General features: G+C 46.8%; 1 protein-coding gene across 13 annotated transcripts in view; it reads right to left on the bottom strand.

Moving 5' to 3' along the window:
* Nucleotides 1-2376: 2376 nt before the first annotated feature.
* Nucleotides 2377-13832, bottom strand: part of aplp2 (amyloid beta (A4) precursor-like protein 2) — a 140585-nt gene continuing 129129 nt past the window's right edge. For 8 of the 13 annotated variants that reach the window (XM_041878187.2, XM_041878184.2, XM_041878188.2 and 5 more), the window contains 4 exons: nucleotides 9102-9190; nucleotides 5632-5712; nucleotides 3424-3579; nucleotides 2377-3135 (listed from right to left, as the gene is read on the bottom strand). In XM_041878187.2, coding sequence (XP_041734121.1) covers nucleotides 3034-3135; nucleotides 3424-3579; nucleotides 5632-5712; nucleotides 9102-9190 — 428 coding nt within the window. In that variant the 3' untranslated portion in view covers nucleotides 2377-3033. The remainder of the gene's footprint in view (nucleotides 3136-3423; nucleotides 3580-5631; nucleotides 5713-9101; nucleotides 9191-13832) is intronic. The other 5 variants (XM_041878185.2, XM_041878192.2, XM_041878193.1 and 2 more) reach the window with 2 other exon arrangements.

The following is a 13832-nucleotide window of genomic DNA, read 5'->3' as shown; positions in this document are numbered from 1 at the left end:
ACAACCAGGAGGGAAACAGAGTTTATAGGACACAACCAGGAGGGAACAGAGTTTATAGGACACAACCAGGAGGGGTAGGACACAACCAGGAGGGAAACAGAGTTTATACGACACAACCAGGAGGGAAACAGAGTTTATAGGACACAACCAGGAGGGAACAGAGTTTATACGACACAACCAGGAGGAGACAGTTTATAGGACACTTATCGCCAGATATAGAGAATAAAGCCGTGACTGAACGTAATAGCTCATATCTAGATCAACGAATTCGCTTTACATTAAGAGTTCGAGAACCTGACAATGTTTTTTAGTTTTTTACCGGTAGATTTGAAATATGGGTCACAGGTGTAACCGAACAGGTACCACGGGTTTCTGTTGCGGCGGTAGCCAAAGGCCGGCAGGTGGCGATAGGGCTTTGGGCTGTTGTGGCGTGTTTTTTTTTCGATTTGAGATAAGGGTAGACTGATAAACATGGCATATTCAATGACATTTTAATATCTCAGATGTAGAATGTAGCCTTTAACTAATTTTTCTTGGGATTGTTGATTGAATTCAGTATCTATGTTGAACTATTGTTAGCGCTAGGACGGTGGAGTCACGTTGCGGTATCCCGTCACGCTCAGCGGGGCTACGTAGACCCACAGGTTTCTGTTACAGGAAATACATACAGGTAGATAATAGAACACCAATAAAGAGACAGGAAGCACCTTATGGAAGTAGTGGGTTTATTGATGTGCTCCCCCCCTGTAACCAGAATCTGTTTGTTTCCATTGGTTTCAATCAATTCATCAAATCAATTTATTTGATCACTAATATGTTATATAATATTAGTTCCCATCGCTACAGTCAAGCAGGTTACAGGATGATAGCCTTTAGAGTGCATAGTGAGGCAGACATACTGAGGAACTGTCACAGGAGAAAAATAGAAAAGAAAAACGTAAAAATAGATATCAATTTTCATATAAGAACAATGCACACCACAGATAATCCTCCAAGAGAAGCCATGATTGCAACTCCAACTATACAGACACAGGTATAAGACATTGAGAAATCAAAACAACCCTTTCCTTCTCTTCCTGTTAAAAGTAGCCTACACACATTTTCTTTCCATCCCCGTCCGTCCGTCTGTCTGTCTGTCTGTCTTTCCATCAGTCTGTCTGTCTCTCGGTCTGTCAAAAGCCCCCAGTGAGTGTTGGGGTTGATTTGAGAAATACTATTCAAACCGTTCTGTGCTTAAGGGCCAGCAAAGACAGCAGTTGTTCATGTGAATCCATAATGGTTCTCAGATTCATTTCTACTTGATTTTAAAAGCATTGCGTTACTTGGACCGCTACAACCCATCAGGACCATTAGAGAACATATCAAGAGCCAAAATATGGCCACACTTCCACAGTACATTCACATATGAATGTGTGGACTACGAACGGGGCGTATGATCACATTCATTTAGACGGGTCAGGGTAAGTCTGAGTTGTGTGAGATCAGCTGGGGGCCTGTGCACTCTCCTGTCCGTCAGTCCGTCTGTGCACTCTCCTGTCCGTCAGTCCGTCTGTGCACTCTCCTCCTCCTGTCCGTCAGTCCGTCTGTGCACTCTCCTCCTCCTGTCTGTCCGTCCGTCTGTGCACTCTCCTCCTCCTGTCTGTGCACTCTCCTGTCCGTCAGTCCGTCTGTGCACTCTCCTCCTCCTGTCTGTGCATCAGTCCGTCTGTGCACTCTCCTCCTCCTGTCTGTCCGTCAGTCCGTCTGTGCACTCTCCTCCTCCTGTCTGTCCGTCAGTCCGTCTGTGCACTCTCCTCCTCCTCCTGTCTGTCCGTCAGTCCGTCTGTGCACTCTCCTGTCCGTCAGTCCGTCTGTGCACTCTCCTCCTCCTGTCTGTGCACTCTCCTCCTCCTGTCTGTGCGTCAGTCCGTCTGTGCACCCTCCTCCTGTCCGTCAGTCCGTCTGTGCACTCCACTCCCTCTGTCTGTTTACTCTCCTCTCTCTCTGGCTATCTGTGCACTCTCCTCTCTCTCTGGCTATCTGTGCACTCTCCTCTCTCTCTGTGCACTCTCCTCTCTCTGTCTGTCTGTGCACTCCTCTCTCTCCCTGTCTGTGCACTCTCCTCTCTCTGTCTCTCTGCGCACTCCTCTCTCTCGGTCTCTCTGCACACTCTCCTCTCTCTGCGCACTCCTCTCTCTCTGTCTCTCTGCGCACTCCTCTGTCTCTCTGGCTATCTGTGCACTCTCCTGTCTGTCTGTCAGTCCGTCTGTGCACTCTCCTCTGTCTCTGCCCGTCTGTCTAGCCGCATGCCCTCACCACAACATCCCAACCCAGCTCAGCCACCACCCCAGTCTCAACCTCTTCCCTGGTGGAATAAAAACAGCTACTTTTTATATATATTTGTTAAACTGTTTATGTATATTTTGTTTGTAATCATATAGAACAGAAAGTAACTGAATTCATGATTTTGTTTTCATTTTTTTTCTCATTTGTAGTTTCACTATACATCATTTAATAGGTACAAAGAACCTTCATATACAAGCAATCTATTGAAAAGAAAATAACTTTGTTATTATGAGAAGACCATCAGAAGGTAATGGACACTGGCACGACGGGAAATGAAACAGTAGTGCCTTGTTATGTCGTCTGATGATGGTGAGATACATTTAGTCTCAATGCGTTGCTTGGTTTACCTTGTTGCATGTTTTAACAAATAAAAAACATCAGAAGAAATGTAATACATCTTGATTTTCGGAGAGAATCGTATGAAATAATGAATTACCAAGTCATTTTTTGAATCACATATTATATAAAACATAAGAGATACATACATCACCTTTTAAAAGAAACCCAAAGATCCAAAGGGAGCTGTATAACAATGGTAGCAGTAGTAGTAGTAGAATTAGCATTCTTTTCAAGGATTGATTTGAAACAAACCCAGTATATATGTATTGTAATCTGATGTAATTATGCAAATGATTTTTGGGGAGAGTTTTTTTTATTATTGGTCAGTAGTATGTTCCCCCTCCTCTCTGCTTGTTGCCACAGCGACCCCTAGATCTGCATCTGTTCCAGGTATTTGTAGGTGGGGTTCTCGTAGCCGTGGTTCTGCATCTTGCTGAGGTGGCGCTCCTCTGGGGTCAGCATGGGGTCAACCTATCACAGGAGAGGTCAGGGAGGGAGGTCAGAGGTCAGGGGTGAAATAGGCAGGGCTTAAAGACAAGGCATCAACAGTCCTGTAATAAAACTCTATGGCCAGGTATTTGCCCTGAGCAGAGAGAACAGGTTATCAGCCTGAGTACAGAGACCTTAGAATTAGAGAATCCAGTGCTGTGTGTGTGTGTGTGTGTGTGTGTGTGTGTGTGTGTGTAGTGTGTGTGTGTGTGTGTAGTGTGCGTCATGACTAATGATTCCACACTGCGTGCATGTGTCGTTGTAGCTCACCTCCACAATGCCATGACTGATGGTTCCATACTGCCTCTTCCTCAGAATAACCAGGCTGATCACTATCACCGTTGCTATGGCCACCGCTATCACCAGCAGACCAATCAGAGCAGAGCTCCCGAAGCTGAAGTCCTCACCCAGAGGGCGGTAGGATTCCTACAGGAGAGAGAGAGAGAGAGGCAGAGAGAGAGACAGACAGACAGAAAGAGAGAGAGAGAGAGACAGAGAGAGACAGACAGACAGAGACAGAGAGAGACAGAGACAGAGAGAGACAGAGACAGAGAGAGAGAGAGACAAAGAGAGAGAGACAGACAAAGAGAGAGAGAGTCAGAGAGCGAGAGACAGAGAGAGAGAGCGAGACAGACAGAAAGAGAGAGAGAGAGAGTCAGAGAGAGAACGAGAGAGAGAGAGACAGTTAGTTTGTGTAAAGACAAGAACATACACTATAAGACAGACATGACATAGACATGAGACCAAATACAGAGTGAACAGATTACACACATGCATGATATATAAAACAAACTTTCTCTTGAACAATTATGCCATTAATATCTACCTTACTGTGACTATATCTAATGCACTGCCCTACCCTGAGATGGTAATAACCCATTGAGTTTGATGCAGAATGAATAGTGCATCTACAAGGCAGCCATAGGATCTTTCTGGTCCCTCTCACACACACAGACGCTGAGGTACCTCAACTCTTTGTGTGAATAAATATACACATTCAGTGGAACCTGTGTACATTCCAATACATTTACATACATGCATCCATGCAGAAAATAAATAACATCGATGGGAGAATGAGCCAGTAAATAAAGGTGGGAGTCAGCCCTGGTGGTGAGGTATAGCTGGGTGCTTCCCCCTCCCTCCCTCCTTCCCCCATACCTCCCTCTTTCCTCCCTCCCTCCATCCCCCATACCTCCCTCTCTTTCCTCCCTCCCTCCATCCCCCATACCTCCCTCTTTCCTCCCTCCCTCCTTCCTTCCCCCATACCTCCCTCTTTCCTCCCTCCCTCCCTCCCTCCTTCCCCATACCTCCTCTCTTTCCTCCCTCCATCCCCCATACCTCTCTCTTTCCTCCCTCCATTCCCCCATACCTCCCTCTTTCCTCCCTCCTTCCCCATACCTCCCTCTTTCCCCCATACCTCCTTCTTTCCTCCCTCCCTCCCCCATACCTCCCTCTTTCCTCCCTCCCTCCTTCCCCATATCTCCCTCTTTCTCCTCACTCCTTCCCCCATACCTCCCTCTCTTTTCCCTCCTTCCCCATACCTCCCTCTCCTCCCCCCTCCTTCCCCCCATAACTCCCTCTCTTTCCTCCCTCCCCTCCTTCCCCCATACCTCCTCTCTTTCCCTCCCTCCTTCCCCCATACCTCCTCTCTTCCTCCCTCCATCCCCCCATACCTCCCTCTTTCCTCCATCTTTCCCCCATACCTCCTTCTTTCCTCCCTCCCTCCTTCCCCCTTCCCCCATACCTCCCTCTTTCCTCCCTCCCTCTTTCCTCCCTCCTTCCCCCATACCTCCCTCTTTCCTCCATCTTTCCCCCATACCTCCTTCTTTCCTCCCTCCCTCCTTCCCCCTTCCCCATACCTCCCTCTTTCTCCTCCCTCCTTCCCCCATAACTCCCTCTCTTTCCTCCCTCCCTCCTTCCCCATACCTCCTCTCTTTCCTCCCTCCTTCCCCATACCTCCTCTCTTTCCTCCCTCCATCCCCCATACCTCCCTCTTTCCTCCATCTTTCCCCCATACCTCCTTCTTTCCTCCCTCCCTCCCTCCTTCCCCCCTTCCCCCCATACCTCCCCTCTTTCCTCCCTCCCTCTTTCCTCCCTCCTTCCCCATACCTCCCTCTTTCCTCCATCTTTCCCCCATACCTCCTTCTTTCCTCCCTCCCTCCTTCCCCCTTCCCCATACCTCCCTCTTTCTCCTCCCTCCTTCCCCCCATACCTCCCTCTCCTTCCCCCCCTCCTTCCCCATACCTCTCTCTCTTCCCCCCTTCCCCCATACCTCCCTCTCTTTCCTCCCTCCCTCCCTCCCTCTATTCCCCCCCTCCCTCCTTCCCCCCATACCTCCCTCTCTTTCCATCCCCCTGCTTCCCCCTCCTGCCACCAGTACTTCCCCATGTTAACCAGATGGGGGCACTGTGGTGTGGTGTACTCACCAGTACTTCCCCATGTTAACCAGATGGGGGCACTGTGGTGTGGTGTACTCACCAGCTCATCACCATGCATAACGCTGACTCTCTCAGCACTGTATATCACTTCCTTTACATCCAGAGTCTCATCAACCACCTGCTGACAGCACACACACAGGGCCCAGGTTATACTGCGGACATGGCTCTGTTTACACCTATCTACCATAGTGTGTCTGTTGGTTGAGAGGGGGGGCAGAGAAGCACAGAGACTGGTTGTGTGTGTTCAGTCTGTTCTCGGCTTTAGGGTTGTCAATGGATACCTAGAGGTTCTGGGCTTTAGTGTTGTCAATGGATACCTAGAGGTTCTGGGCTTTAGTGTTGTCAATGGATACCTAGAGGTTCTCGGCTTTAGGGTTGTCAATGGATACCTAGAGGTTCTGGGCTTTAGTGTTGTCAATGGATACCTAGAGGTTCTGGGCTTTAGGGTTGTCAATGGATACCTAGAGGTTCTGGGCTTTAGGGTTGTCAATGGATACCTAGAGGTTCTGGGCTTTAGTGTTGTCAATGGATACCTAGAGGTTCTCGGCTTTAGGGTTGTCAATGGATACCTAGAGGTTCTGGGCTTTAGGGTTGTCAATGGATACCTAGAGGTTCTCGGCTTTAGGGTTGTCAATGGATACCTAGAGGTTCTGGGCTTTAGGGTTGTCAATGGATACCTAGAGGTTCTGGGCTTTAGGGTTGTCAATGGATACCTAGAGGTTCTGGGCTTTAGGGTTGTCAATGGATACCTAGAGGTTCTGGGCTTTAGGGTTGTCAATGGATACCTAGAGGTTCTGGGCTTTAGGGTTGTCAATGGATACCTAGAGGTTCTGGGCTTTAGTGTTGTCAATGGATACCTAGAGGTTCTGGGCTTTAGGGTTGTCAATGGATACCTAGAGGTTCTCGGCTTTAGGGTTGTCAATGGATACCTAGAGGTTCTCGGCTTTAGGGTTGTCAATGGATACCTAGAGGTTCTCGGCTTTAGGGTTGTCAATGGATACCTAGAGGTTCTCGGCTTTAGGGTTGTCAATGGATACCTAGAGGTTCTCGGCTTTAGGGTTGTCAATGGATACCTAGAGGTTCTCGGCTTTAGGGTTGTCAATGGATACCTAGAGGTTCTGGGCTTTAGGGTTGTCAATGGATACCTAGAGGTTCTTGGCTTTAGGGTTGTCAATGGATACCTAGAGGTTCTCGGCTTTAGTGTTGTCAATGGATACCTAGAGGTTCTCTTTAGAACACATGTTTAGGCCCCTGCTACAGATAAACAGCCATTTATAGTTTAATGTAATATAAAATATAAATGTAATGTTTTAACTGATTGTTCTGTGTTTGGACTCCACATGTACAAAAACAATAATACTGTCATGCATAACAAACATCTCAAAAAGCACATGACTGCATTACAAACACAGTTCTACGCTTGTCCTTGGATCTGCATGCTAAACACATGACAAACATTCAACTTCAGGATCCAAGAGGAAGGAGGAGACAGGGTGCTTCTGGTAAATAAGAGCATGCAGAAGATGGCTACTGTGAAATTCATGGACTATATCCTCTCTTTTAGTGTTGATCCATGGACTATATCCTCTCTGTTTTAGTGTTGATCCATGGACTATATCCTCTCTGTTTTAGTGTTGATCCATGGACTATATCCTCTCTGTTTTAGTGTTGATCCATGGACTATATCCTCTCTGTTTTAGTGTTGATCCATGGACTATATCCTCTCTGTTTTAGTGTTGATCTGAAGGTTTGGGAGGGGAGGTGGTGATCCAAGGTTTTGGTGATCTGAGGGTGGTGGTGGTGATCTGAGGGTTTGGAGGGGGTGGTGATCTGAGGGTTTGGAGATCTGAGGGTTTGGAGGGGGTGGTGATCTGAGGGTTTGGAGATCTGAGGGTTTGGAGGGGGTGGTGATCTGAGGGTGGCGGTGATCAGAGGCCCACAGGCATACTGCTAAGAGCAGCACTGCTCGCTGCTGTAACTATGGCATCATAGTTACCAGAAGGATGATGCAACTCATCTAAAGCTTGATGATATGTCAGAGCTAAGGAGCTAAGCAGCCTGATGTCAAAGAGATACATTACTATCTATAATTAGATATATTTGATCTATCTAATATTATATCTGGATATTCCAGCCTATTCACCAGAGTTGTTTTAGGGTCATTTCAGAAAGTATTCACACCCCTTTACTTTTTCCACATTTTGTTGTGTTACAAAGGGGATTAAAATGGATTTAATTGTACTTATTTTGTCACCGATCTACACAAAACACTCTAACATTTGTAAAAATTTAACACTAATATAACACTAATATATCTTGATTAGATAAGTATTCAACCCCCTGAGTCAATGCATGTTAGAATCACCTTTAGCAGCGTATTACAGCTGTGAGTCTTTCCGGGTAAGTCTCTAAGAGCTTTCCACACCTGGATTGTGCAACATTTGCCAATTAATATTTTCAAAATTATTCAAACTCTGTCAAATTGGTTGTTGACCATTTTCAGGTCTTGCCATAGATTTTCAAGCACATTTAAGTGAAAACTGTAACTCAGCCACTCGGGAACATTCCCTGTGTTCTTTGTAAGGAACTCCAGTGTGGATTTGGCCTTGTGTTTTCCTGCTGAAAGGTGAATTCATCTCACAGTGTCTGGTGGAAAGCAGACTGATCTAGGTTTTCCTCTAGGATTATGCCTGTGCTTAGCATTCCGTTAATTTTTTATCCTGAAAAACCCCTGCAATTTATTAGTCCATGCAATTTATTATGTGACTTGTTAAGCACATTTTTTACTTCTGAACGTATTTAGGCTTGCCATAACAAAGGGGTTGAATACTTATTCACTCAAGACATTTCCCGAGCTGACAAGGTAAGAATCTGTCGTTCTGCCCCTGAGCAAAGTAGTTAACCCACTGTTCCCCGGGCACCGAAGACATGGATGTCGATTAAAGCAGCCCCCCGCACCTCTCTGATTCAGAGGGGTTGGGTTAAATGCAGAAGACACATTTCAGTTGAATGCATTCAGTTGTACAACTGACGAGGTATCCCCCTCTCCCTTCCTTTCAGCTGTTTAGCTTTTATTCATTTGTAAACATTTCTAAAAACCTAATTCTACTATGACGTTATGGGGTATTGTGTGTAGATCAGTGACACAAAATCTAAATTTAATCCATTTTAAAAATTCAGGCTGTAACAACAACAACAACACGTGGAAAAAGTCAAGGGGTGTGAACACTTTCTGAAGGCGCTGTATTTAAGGGGGAGGAGGACATTAGTTGAGAAGTGGGGGATCTCAGACACTGTCCACTATCATTGATTATTGATCAGGCGATCAGTAGTCTACTCTGATTTACGCTGTTACCATTGAAGTTATACTGTATACAGTTGTCTATAGCTGTGACAGACGGAAAGCCGGACAGACGGATGCACAGACAGAAAAACAGACAGAAAGAAAGCCAGACAGACGGATGCACAGACAGAAAAACAGACAGAAAGAAAGCCGGACAGATCTCTCACCATGTTGTTGTTGTTGTTGATCTTGGGCTTGCTGTTGATGATCCTCTCCTCGGCTCCGATCAGCCCGTCCTGGCCGTACATCCCTGAACCTGTAGGGGGCAGGAGAGAGGTTAGAGGTCAGCCAATCACAGGACAGCAGCAGAGTTATAGAGGAACAGGAAATAGAGGGAGACAGTGGGTTGTGTGACTGTGTAGTTCCCGCTGGACGCACTGCTGATATTGTCTGAATCAAATTCTTGCAATATTACCACATTCCTATTAGTTGCTCCATCCTCTATGAAGAGCCCCAGGCTTCCTCATAGTCCGTCATTCATATGTTTTTTTTCAGGAAACTTAGTCAGTTTCATGTTCTAAACTCAGTGTCCTTTCACCTTCTTCATTAATAATAACTTTCATAACTCCGTTCAGTGTTATAGAATCTACTGGAGCATAGAGTCAAACACGAAGCTATGAAGCTAGGGACCAAACCATATGGTAAAAAAAAAACAATCTATTAATACACACAAAGAAGATACACCATGAATAAATTAACAGAGAGCGAGAGAGCTGAAGAGAGAGAGAGCTGGAGACGGAGAGCTGGAGAGAGAGAGAGCTGAAGATGGAGAGAGAGAAAGAGCTGAAGAAAGGGCGAGAGAGCTGAAGATGGAGAAAGAGAGAGAGCTGAAGACAAAGTGAGAGAGAGAGAGCTGAAGAGAGAGAGATGATAACAGAGAGTGAGAGAGAGAGCAAGCTGAAGACAAAGAGAGAGAGCTTAAGACAGAAAGAGAGAGAGCTGAAGATGGCAAGAGGAAGAGAGAGAGAGAGAAAGAGAGAGAGCTGAAGATGGCAAGAGGAAGAGGAAGAGAGAGAGAGAGAGAGAGAAAGAGAGAGAGCTGAAGTCGGATGGAGAGAGAGAGAGAGCTGAAGACGGAGAGAGAGAGCGCTGAAGCCTGAGAGAGCTGATAACGGAGAGAGCTGAAATCGGAGAGAGCTGAGAGAGAGAGAGCGCTGAAGACAGAGCTGAAGACGGAGAAAGAGAGAGAGCTAAAGACCGAGAGAAAGAACAGAAGACAGAGAGAGAGCTGAAGAGAGAGAGATCTGAAGATGGAGACAGAGAGAGCTGAAGACGGAGAGAGAGAACTGAAGACAGAGAGAGAGAGCTAGAGAGAGAGATGAATAGAGAGAGAGAGAGGTGAAAACGGAGAAAGAGAGAGAGAGCTGAAGACGGAGAGAGAGAGAGAGCTGAAGACGGAGAAAGAGAGAGAGAGCTGAAAACTGAGAAAGAGAGAGAGAGCTGAAGACAGAGAAAGAGAGAGAGAGCTGAAAACTGAGAAAGAGAGAGAGAGCTGAAGACGGAGAAAGAGAGAGAGAGCTGAAAACTGAGAAAGAGAGAGCTGAAAACGGAGAAAAAGAGAGAGCTGAAAACGGAGAAAGAGAGAGAGCTGAAAACTGAGAAAGAGAGAGAGAGCTGAAGACGGAGAAAGAGAGAGAGAGCTGAAAACTGAGAAAGAGAGCTGAAAACGGAGAAAAAGAGAGAGCTGAAAACGGAGAAAGAGAGAGAGAGCTGAAGACGGAGAAAGAGAGAGAGAGCTGAAGACGGAGAAAGAGAGAGAGAGCTGAAAACTGAGAAAGAGAGAGCTGAAAACGGAGAAAAAGAGAGAGCTGAAGACGGAGAAAGAGAGAGCTGAAGAGAGAGAGAACTGAAGAGAGAAAGAGAGCTGAAGAGAGAGAGAACTGAAGAGAGAGAGAGAACTGAAGAGAGATTGCGCTGAAGATGGAGAAGAGAGAGCTGAAGACAGAGAGAGAGCTGAAGACGGAGAGAGAGAGCTGAAGACGGAGAAAGAGCACTGAAGACGGAGTAAGAGAGCACTGAAGATCGAAAGAGAAAGCAGAAGTCGGATGGAGAGAGAGAGCTGAAGACGGAGAGAGAGAGAGAGAGAGAGAGAGAGCTGAAGACGGAGAGAGAGAGAGAGCTGAAGAGAGAGAGAGAGAGAGCTGAAGACGGACAGAGAGCGCTGAAGAGAGAGAGAGCTGAAGACGGACAGAGAGAGAGCTGAAGAGAGAGAGAGAGAGAGAGAGAGCTGAAGACGGACAGAGAGCGCTGAAGAGAGAGAGAGCTGAAGACGGACAGAGAGAGAGCTGAAGACCGAGAGAGAGAGCTGAAGACCGAGAGAGAGAGCTGAAGACCGAGAGAGAGAGCTGAAGACCGAGAGAGAGAGAGAGAGAGAGCTGAAGACGGAGAGAGAGAGAGAGCTGAAGAGAGAGAGAGAGAGCTGAAGACGGAGAGAGAGAGAGAGAGAGCTGAACTGAGAGAGAGAGAGAGCTGAAGACGGACAGAGAGCGCTGAAGAGAGAGAGAGCTGAAGACGGACAGAGAGAGAGCTGAAGAGAGAGAGAGAGAGAGAGAGCTGAAGACGGACAGAGAGAGAGCTGAAGACAGAGAGAGAGAGCTGAAGACCGAGAGAGAGAGCTGAAGACCGAGAGAGAGAGCTGAAGACCGAGAGAGAGAGCTGAAGTCGGAGAGAGAGAGCTGAAGACGGACAGAGAGAGAGCTGAAGACAGAGAGAGAGAGCTGAAGACCGAGAGAGAGAGCTGAAGACCGAGAGAGAGAGCTGAAGACCGAGAGAGAGAGCTGAAGTCGGAGAGAGAGAGAGCTGAAGACGGACAGAGAGAGAGCTGAAGACAGAGAGAGAGAGCTGAAGACCGAGAGAGAGAGCTGAAGACCGAGAGAGAGAGCTGAAGACGGAGAGAGAGAGCTGAAGACAGAGAGAGAGAGCTGAAGACAGAGAGAGAGAGCTGAAGACCGAGAGAGAGCTGAAGACCGAGAGAGAGAGCTGAAGACCGAGAGAGAGAGCTGAAGACCGAGAGAGAGAGCTGAAGACCAAGAGAGAGAGCTGAAGAGAGAGAGAGCTGAAGACGGACAGAGAGAGAGCTGAAGAGAGAGCGAGAGAGAGCTGAAGACGGACAGAGAGCACTGAAGAGAGAGAGAGCTGAAGACGGACAGAGAGAGAGCTGAAGACAGAGAGAGAGAGCTGAAGACCGAGAGAGAGAGCTGAAGACCGAGAGAGAGAGCTGAAGACGGAGAGAGAGAGCTGAAGACGGAGAGAGAGAGAGAGCTGAAGACAGACAGAGAGAGAGCTGAAGACAGAGAGAGAGAGCTGAAGACCGAGAGAGAGAGCTGAAGACCGAGAGAGAGAGCTGAAGACCGAGAGAGAGAGCTGAAGCCCGAGAGAGAGAGCTGAAGACCGAGAGAGAGAGCTGAAGACCAAGAGAGAGAGCTGAAGAGAGAGAGAGCTGAAGACGGACAGAGAGAGAGCTGAAGAGAGAGAGAGAGAGAGCTGAAGACGGACAGAGAGCACTGAAGAGAGAGAGAGCTGAAGACGGACAGAGAGAGAGCTGAAGACCGAGAGAGAGAGCTGAAGACCGAGAGAGAGAGCTGAAGACCGAGAGAGAGAGCTGAAGACCGAGAGAGAGAGCTGAAGACGGAGAGAGAGAGAGCTGAAGACGGACAGAGAGAGAGCTGAAGACAGAGAGAGAGAGCTGAAGACCGAGAGAGAGAGCTGAAGACGGAGAGAGAGAGAGCTGAAGACAGAGAGAGAGAGCTGAAGACAGAGAGAGAGAGCTGAAGACAGAGAGAGAGAGCTGAAGACAGAGAGAGAGAGCTGAAGACCGAGAGAGAGCTGAAGACCGAGAGAGAGCTGAAGACCGAGAGAGAGAGCTGAAGACCGAGAGAGAGAGCTGAAGACCAAGAGAGAGAGCTGAAGACCGAGAGAGAGAGAGAGAGAGAGCTGAAGACCGAGAGAGAGAGCTGAAGACCAAGAGAGAGAGCTTAAGACCGAGAGAGAGAGAGAGAGAGAGATGAAGATAGAGAGACAGAGAGAGCAACACAGATGCAACCAAATCATGACAAACAATATATATAATTACTTGAAAGAATTAACAAAAAAACAGAACAAACTAGAATGCTATTTGGCCCTAAACAGAGAGTACACAGTGGCAGAATACTTGACCACTGTGACTGACCCAAAATTAAGGAAAGCTTTGACTGTGTACAGACTCAGTGAGCATAGCCTTGCTATTGAGAAAGGCCGCCGTAGGCAGACCTGGCTCTCAAGAGAAGACAGGCTATGTGCACACTGCCCACAAAATGAGGTGGAAACTGAGCTGCACTCCCTAACCTCCTGCCAAATGTATGACCATATTAGAGACATATATTTCCCTCAGATTACACAGACCCACAAAGAATTTGAAAACAAATCCAATTTTGATAAACTCCCATATCTATTGGGTGAAATATCACAGTGTGCCATCACAGCAGCAATTTGTATGACCTGTTGCCACAAGAAAAGGGCAACCAGTGAAGAACAAACACCATTGTAAATACAACCCACACTACCGTTAAAAGGTTTGGGGTCACTTAGAAATTTCTTTTTTTTCGAAAGAAAATCAAAAAAATGTGTCCATTAAAATAACATCAAATTGATCAGAAATACAGTGTAGACATTGTTAATGTTGTAAATGGCTATTGTAGCTGGAAACGGCTGATTTCTAATGGAATATCTACATAGGCGTACAGAGGCCCATTATCAGCAACCATCAGTTCTGTGTTACAATGGCACGTTGTGTTTGCTAATCCAAGTTTATCATTTTAAAAAGGCAAATTGATCATTAGAAAACCCTTTTGCAATTATGTTAGCACAGCTGAAAACTGTTGTGCTGATTAAAGAAGCAATAAAACTGGCCTTCTTGAGAC

The sequence above is a fragment of the Coregonus clupeaformis genome, chromosome 6, assembly GCF_020615455.1.
Source record: "Coregonus clupeaformis isolate EN_2021a chromosome 6, ASM2061545v1, whole genome shotgun sequence".
NCBI classification, from domain to species: domain Eukaryota; kingdom Metazoa; phylum Chordata; class Actinopteri; order Salmoniformes; family Salmonidae; genus Coregonus; species Coregonus clupeaformis.
The sequence above is the reverse complement of the archived record's forward strand: the minus strand, read 5'-3'. Positions and strand labels throughout refer to the sequence as shown.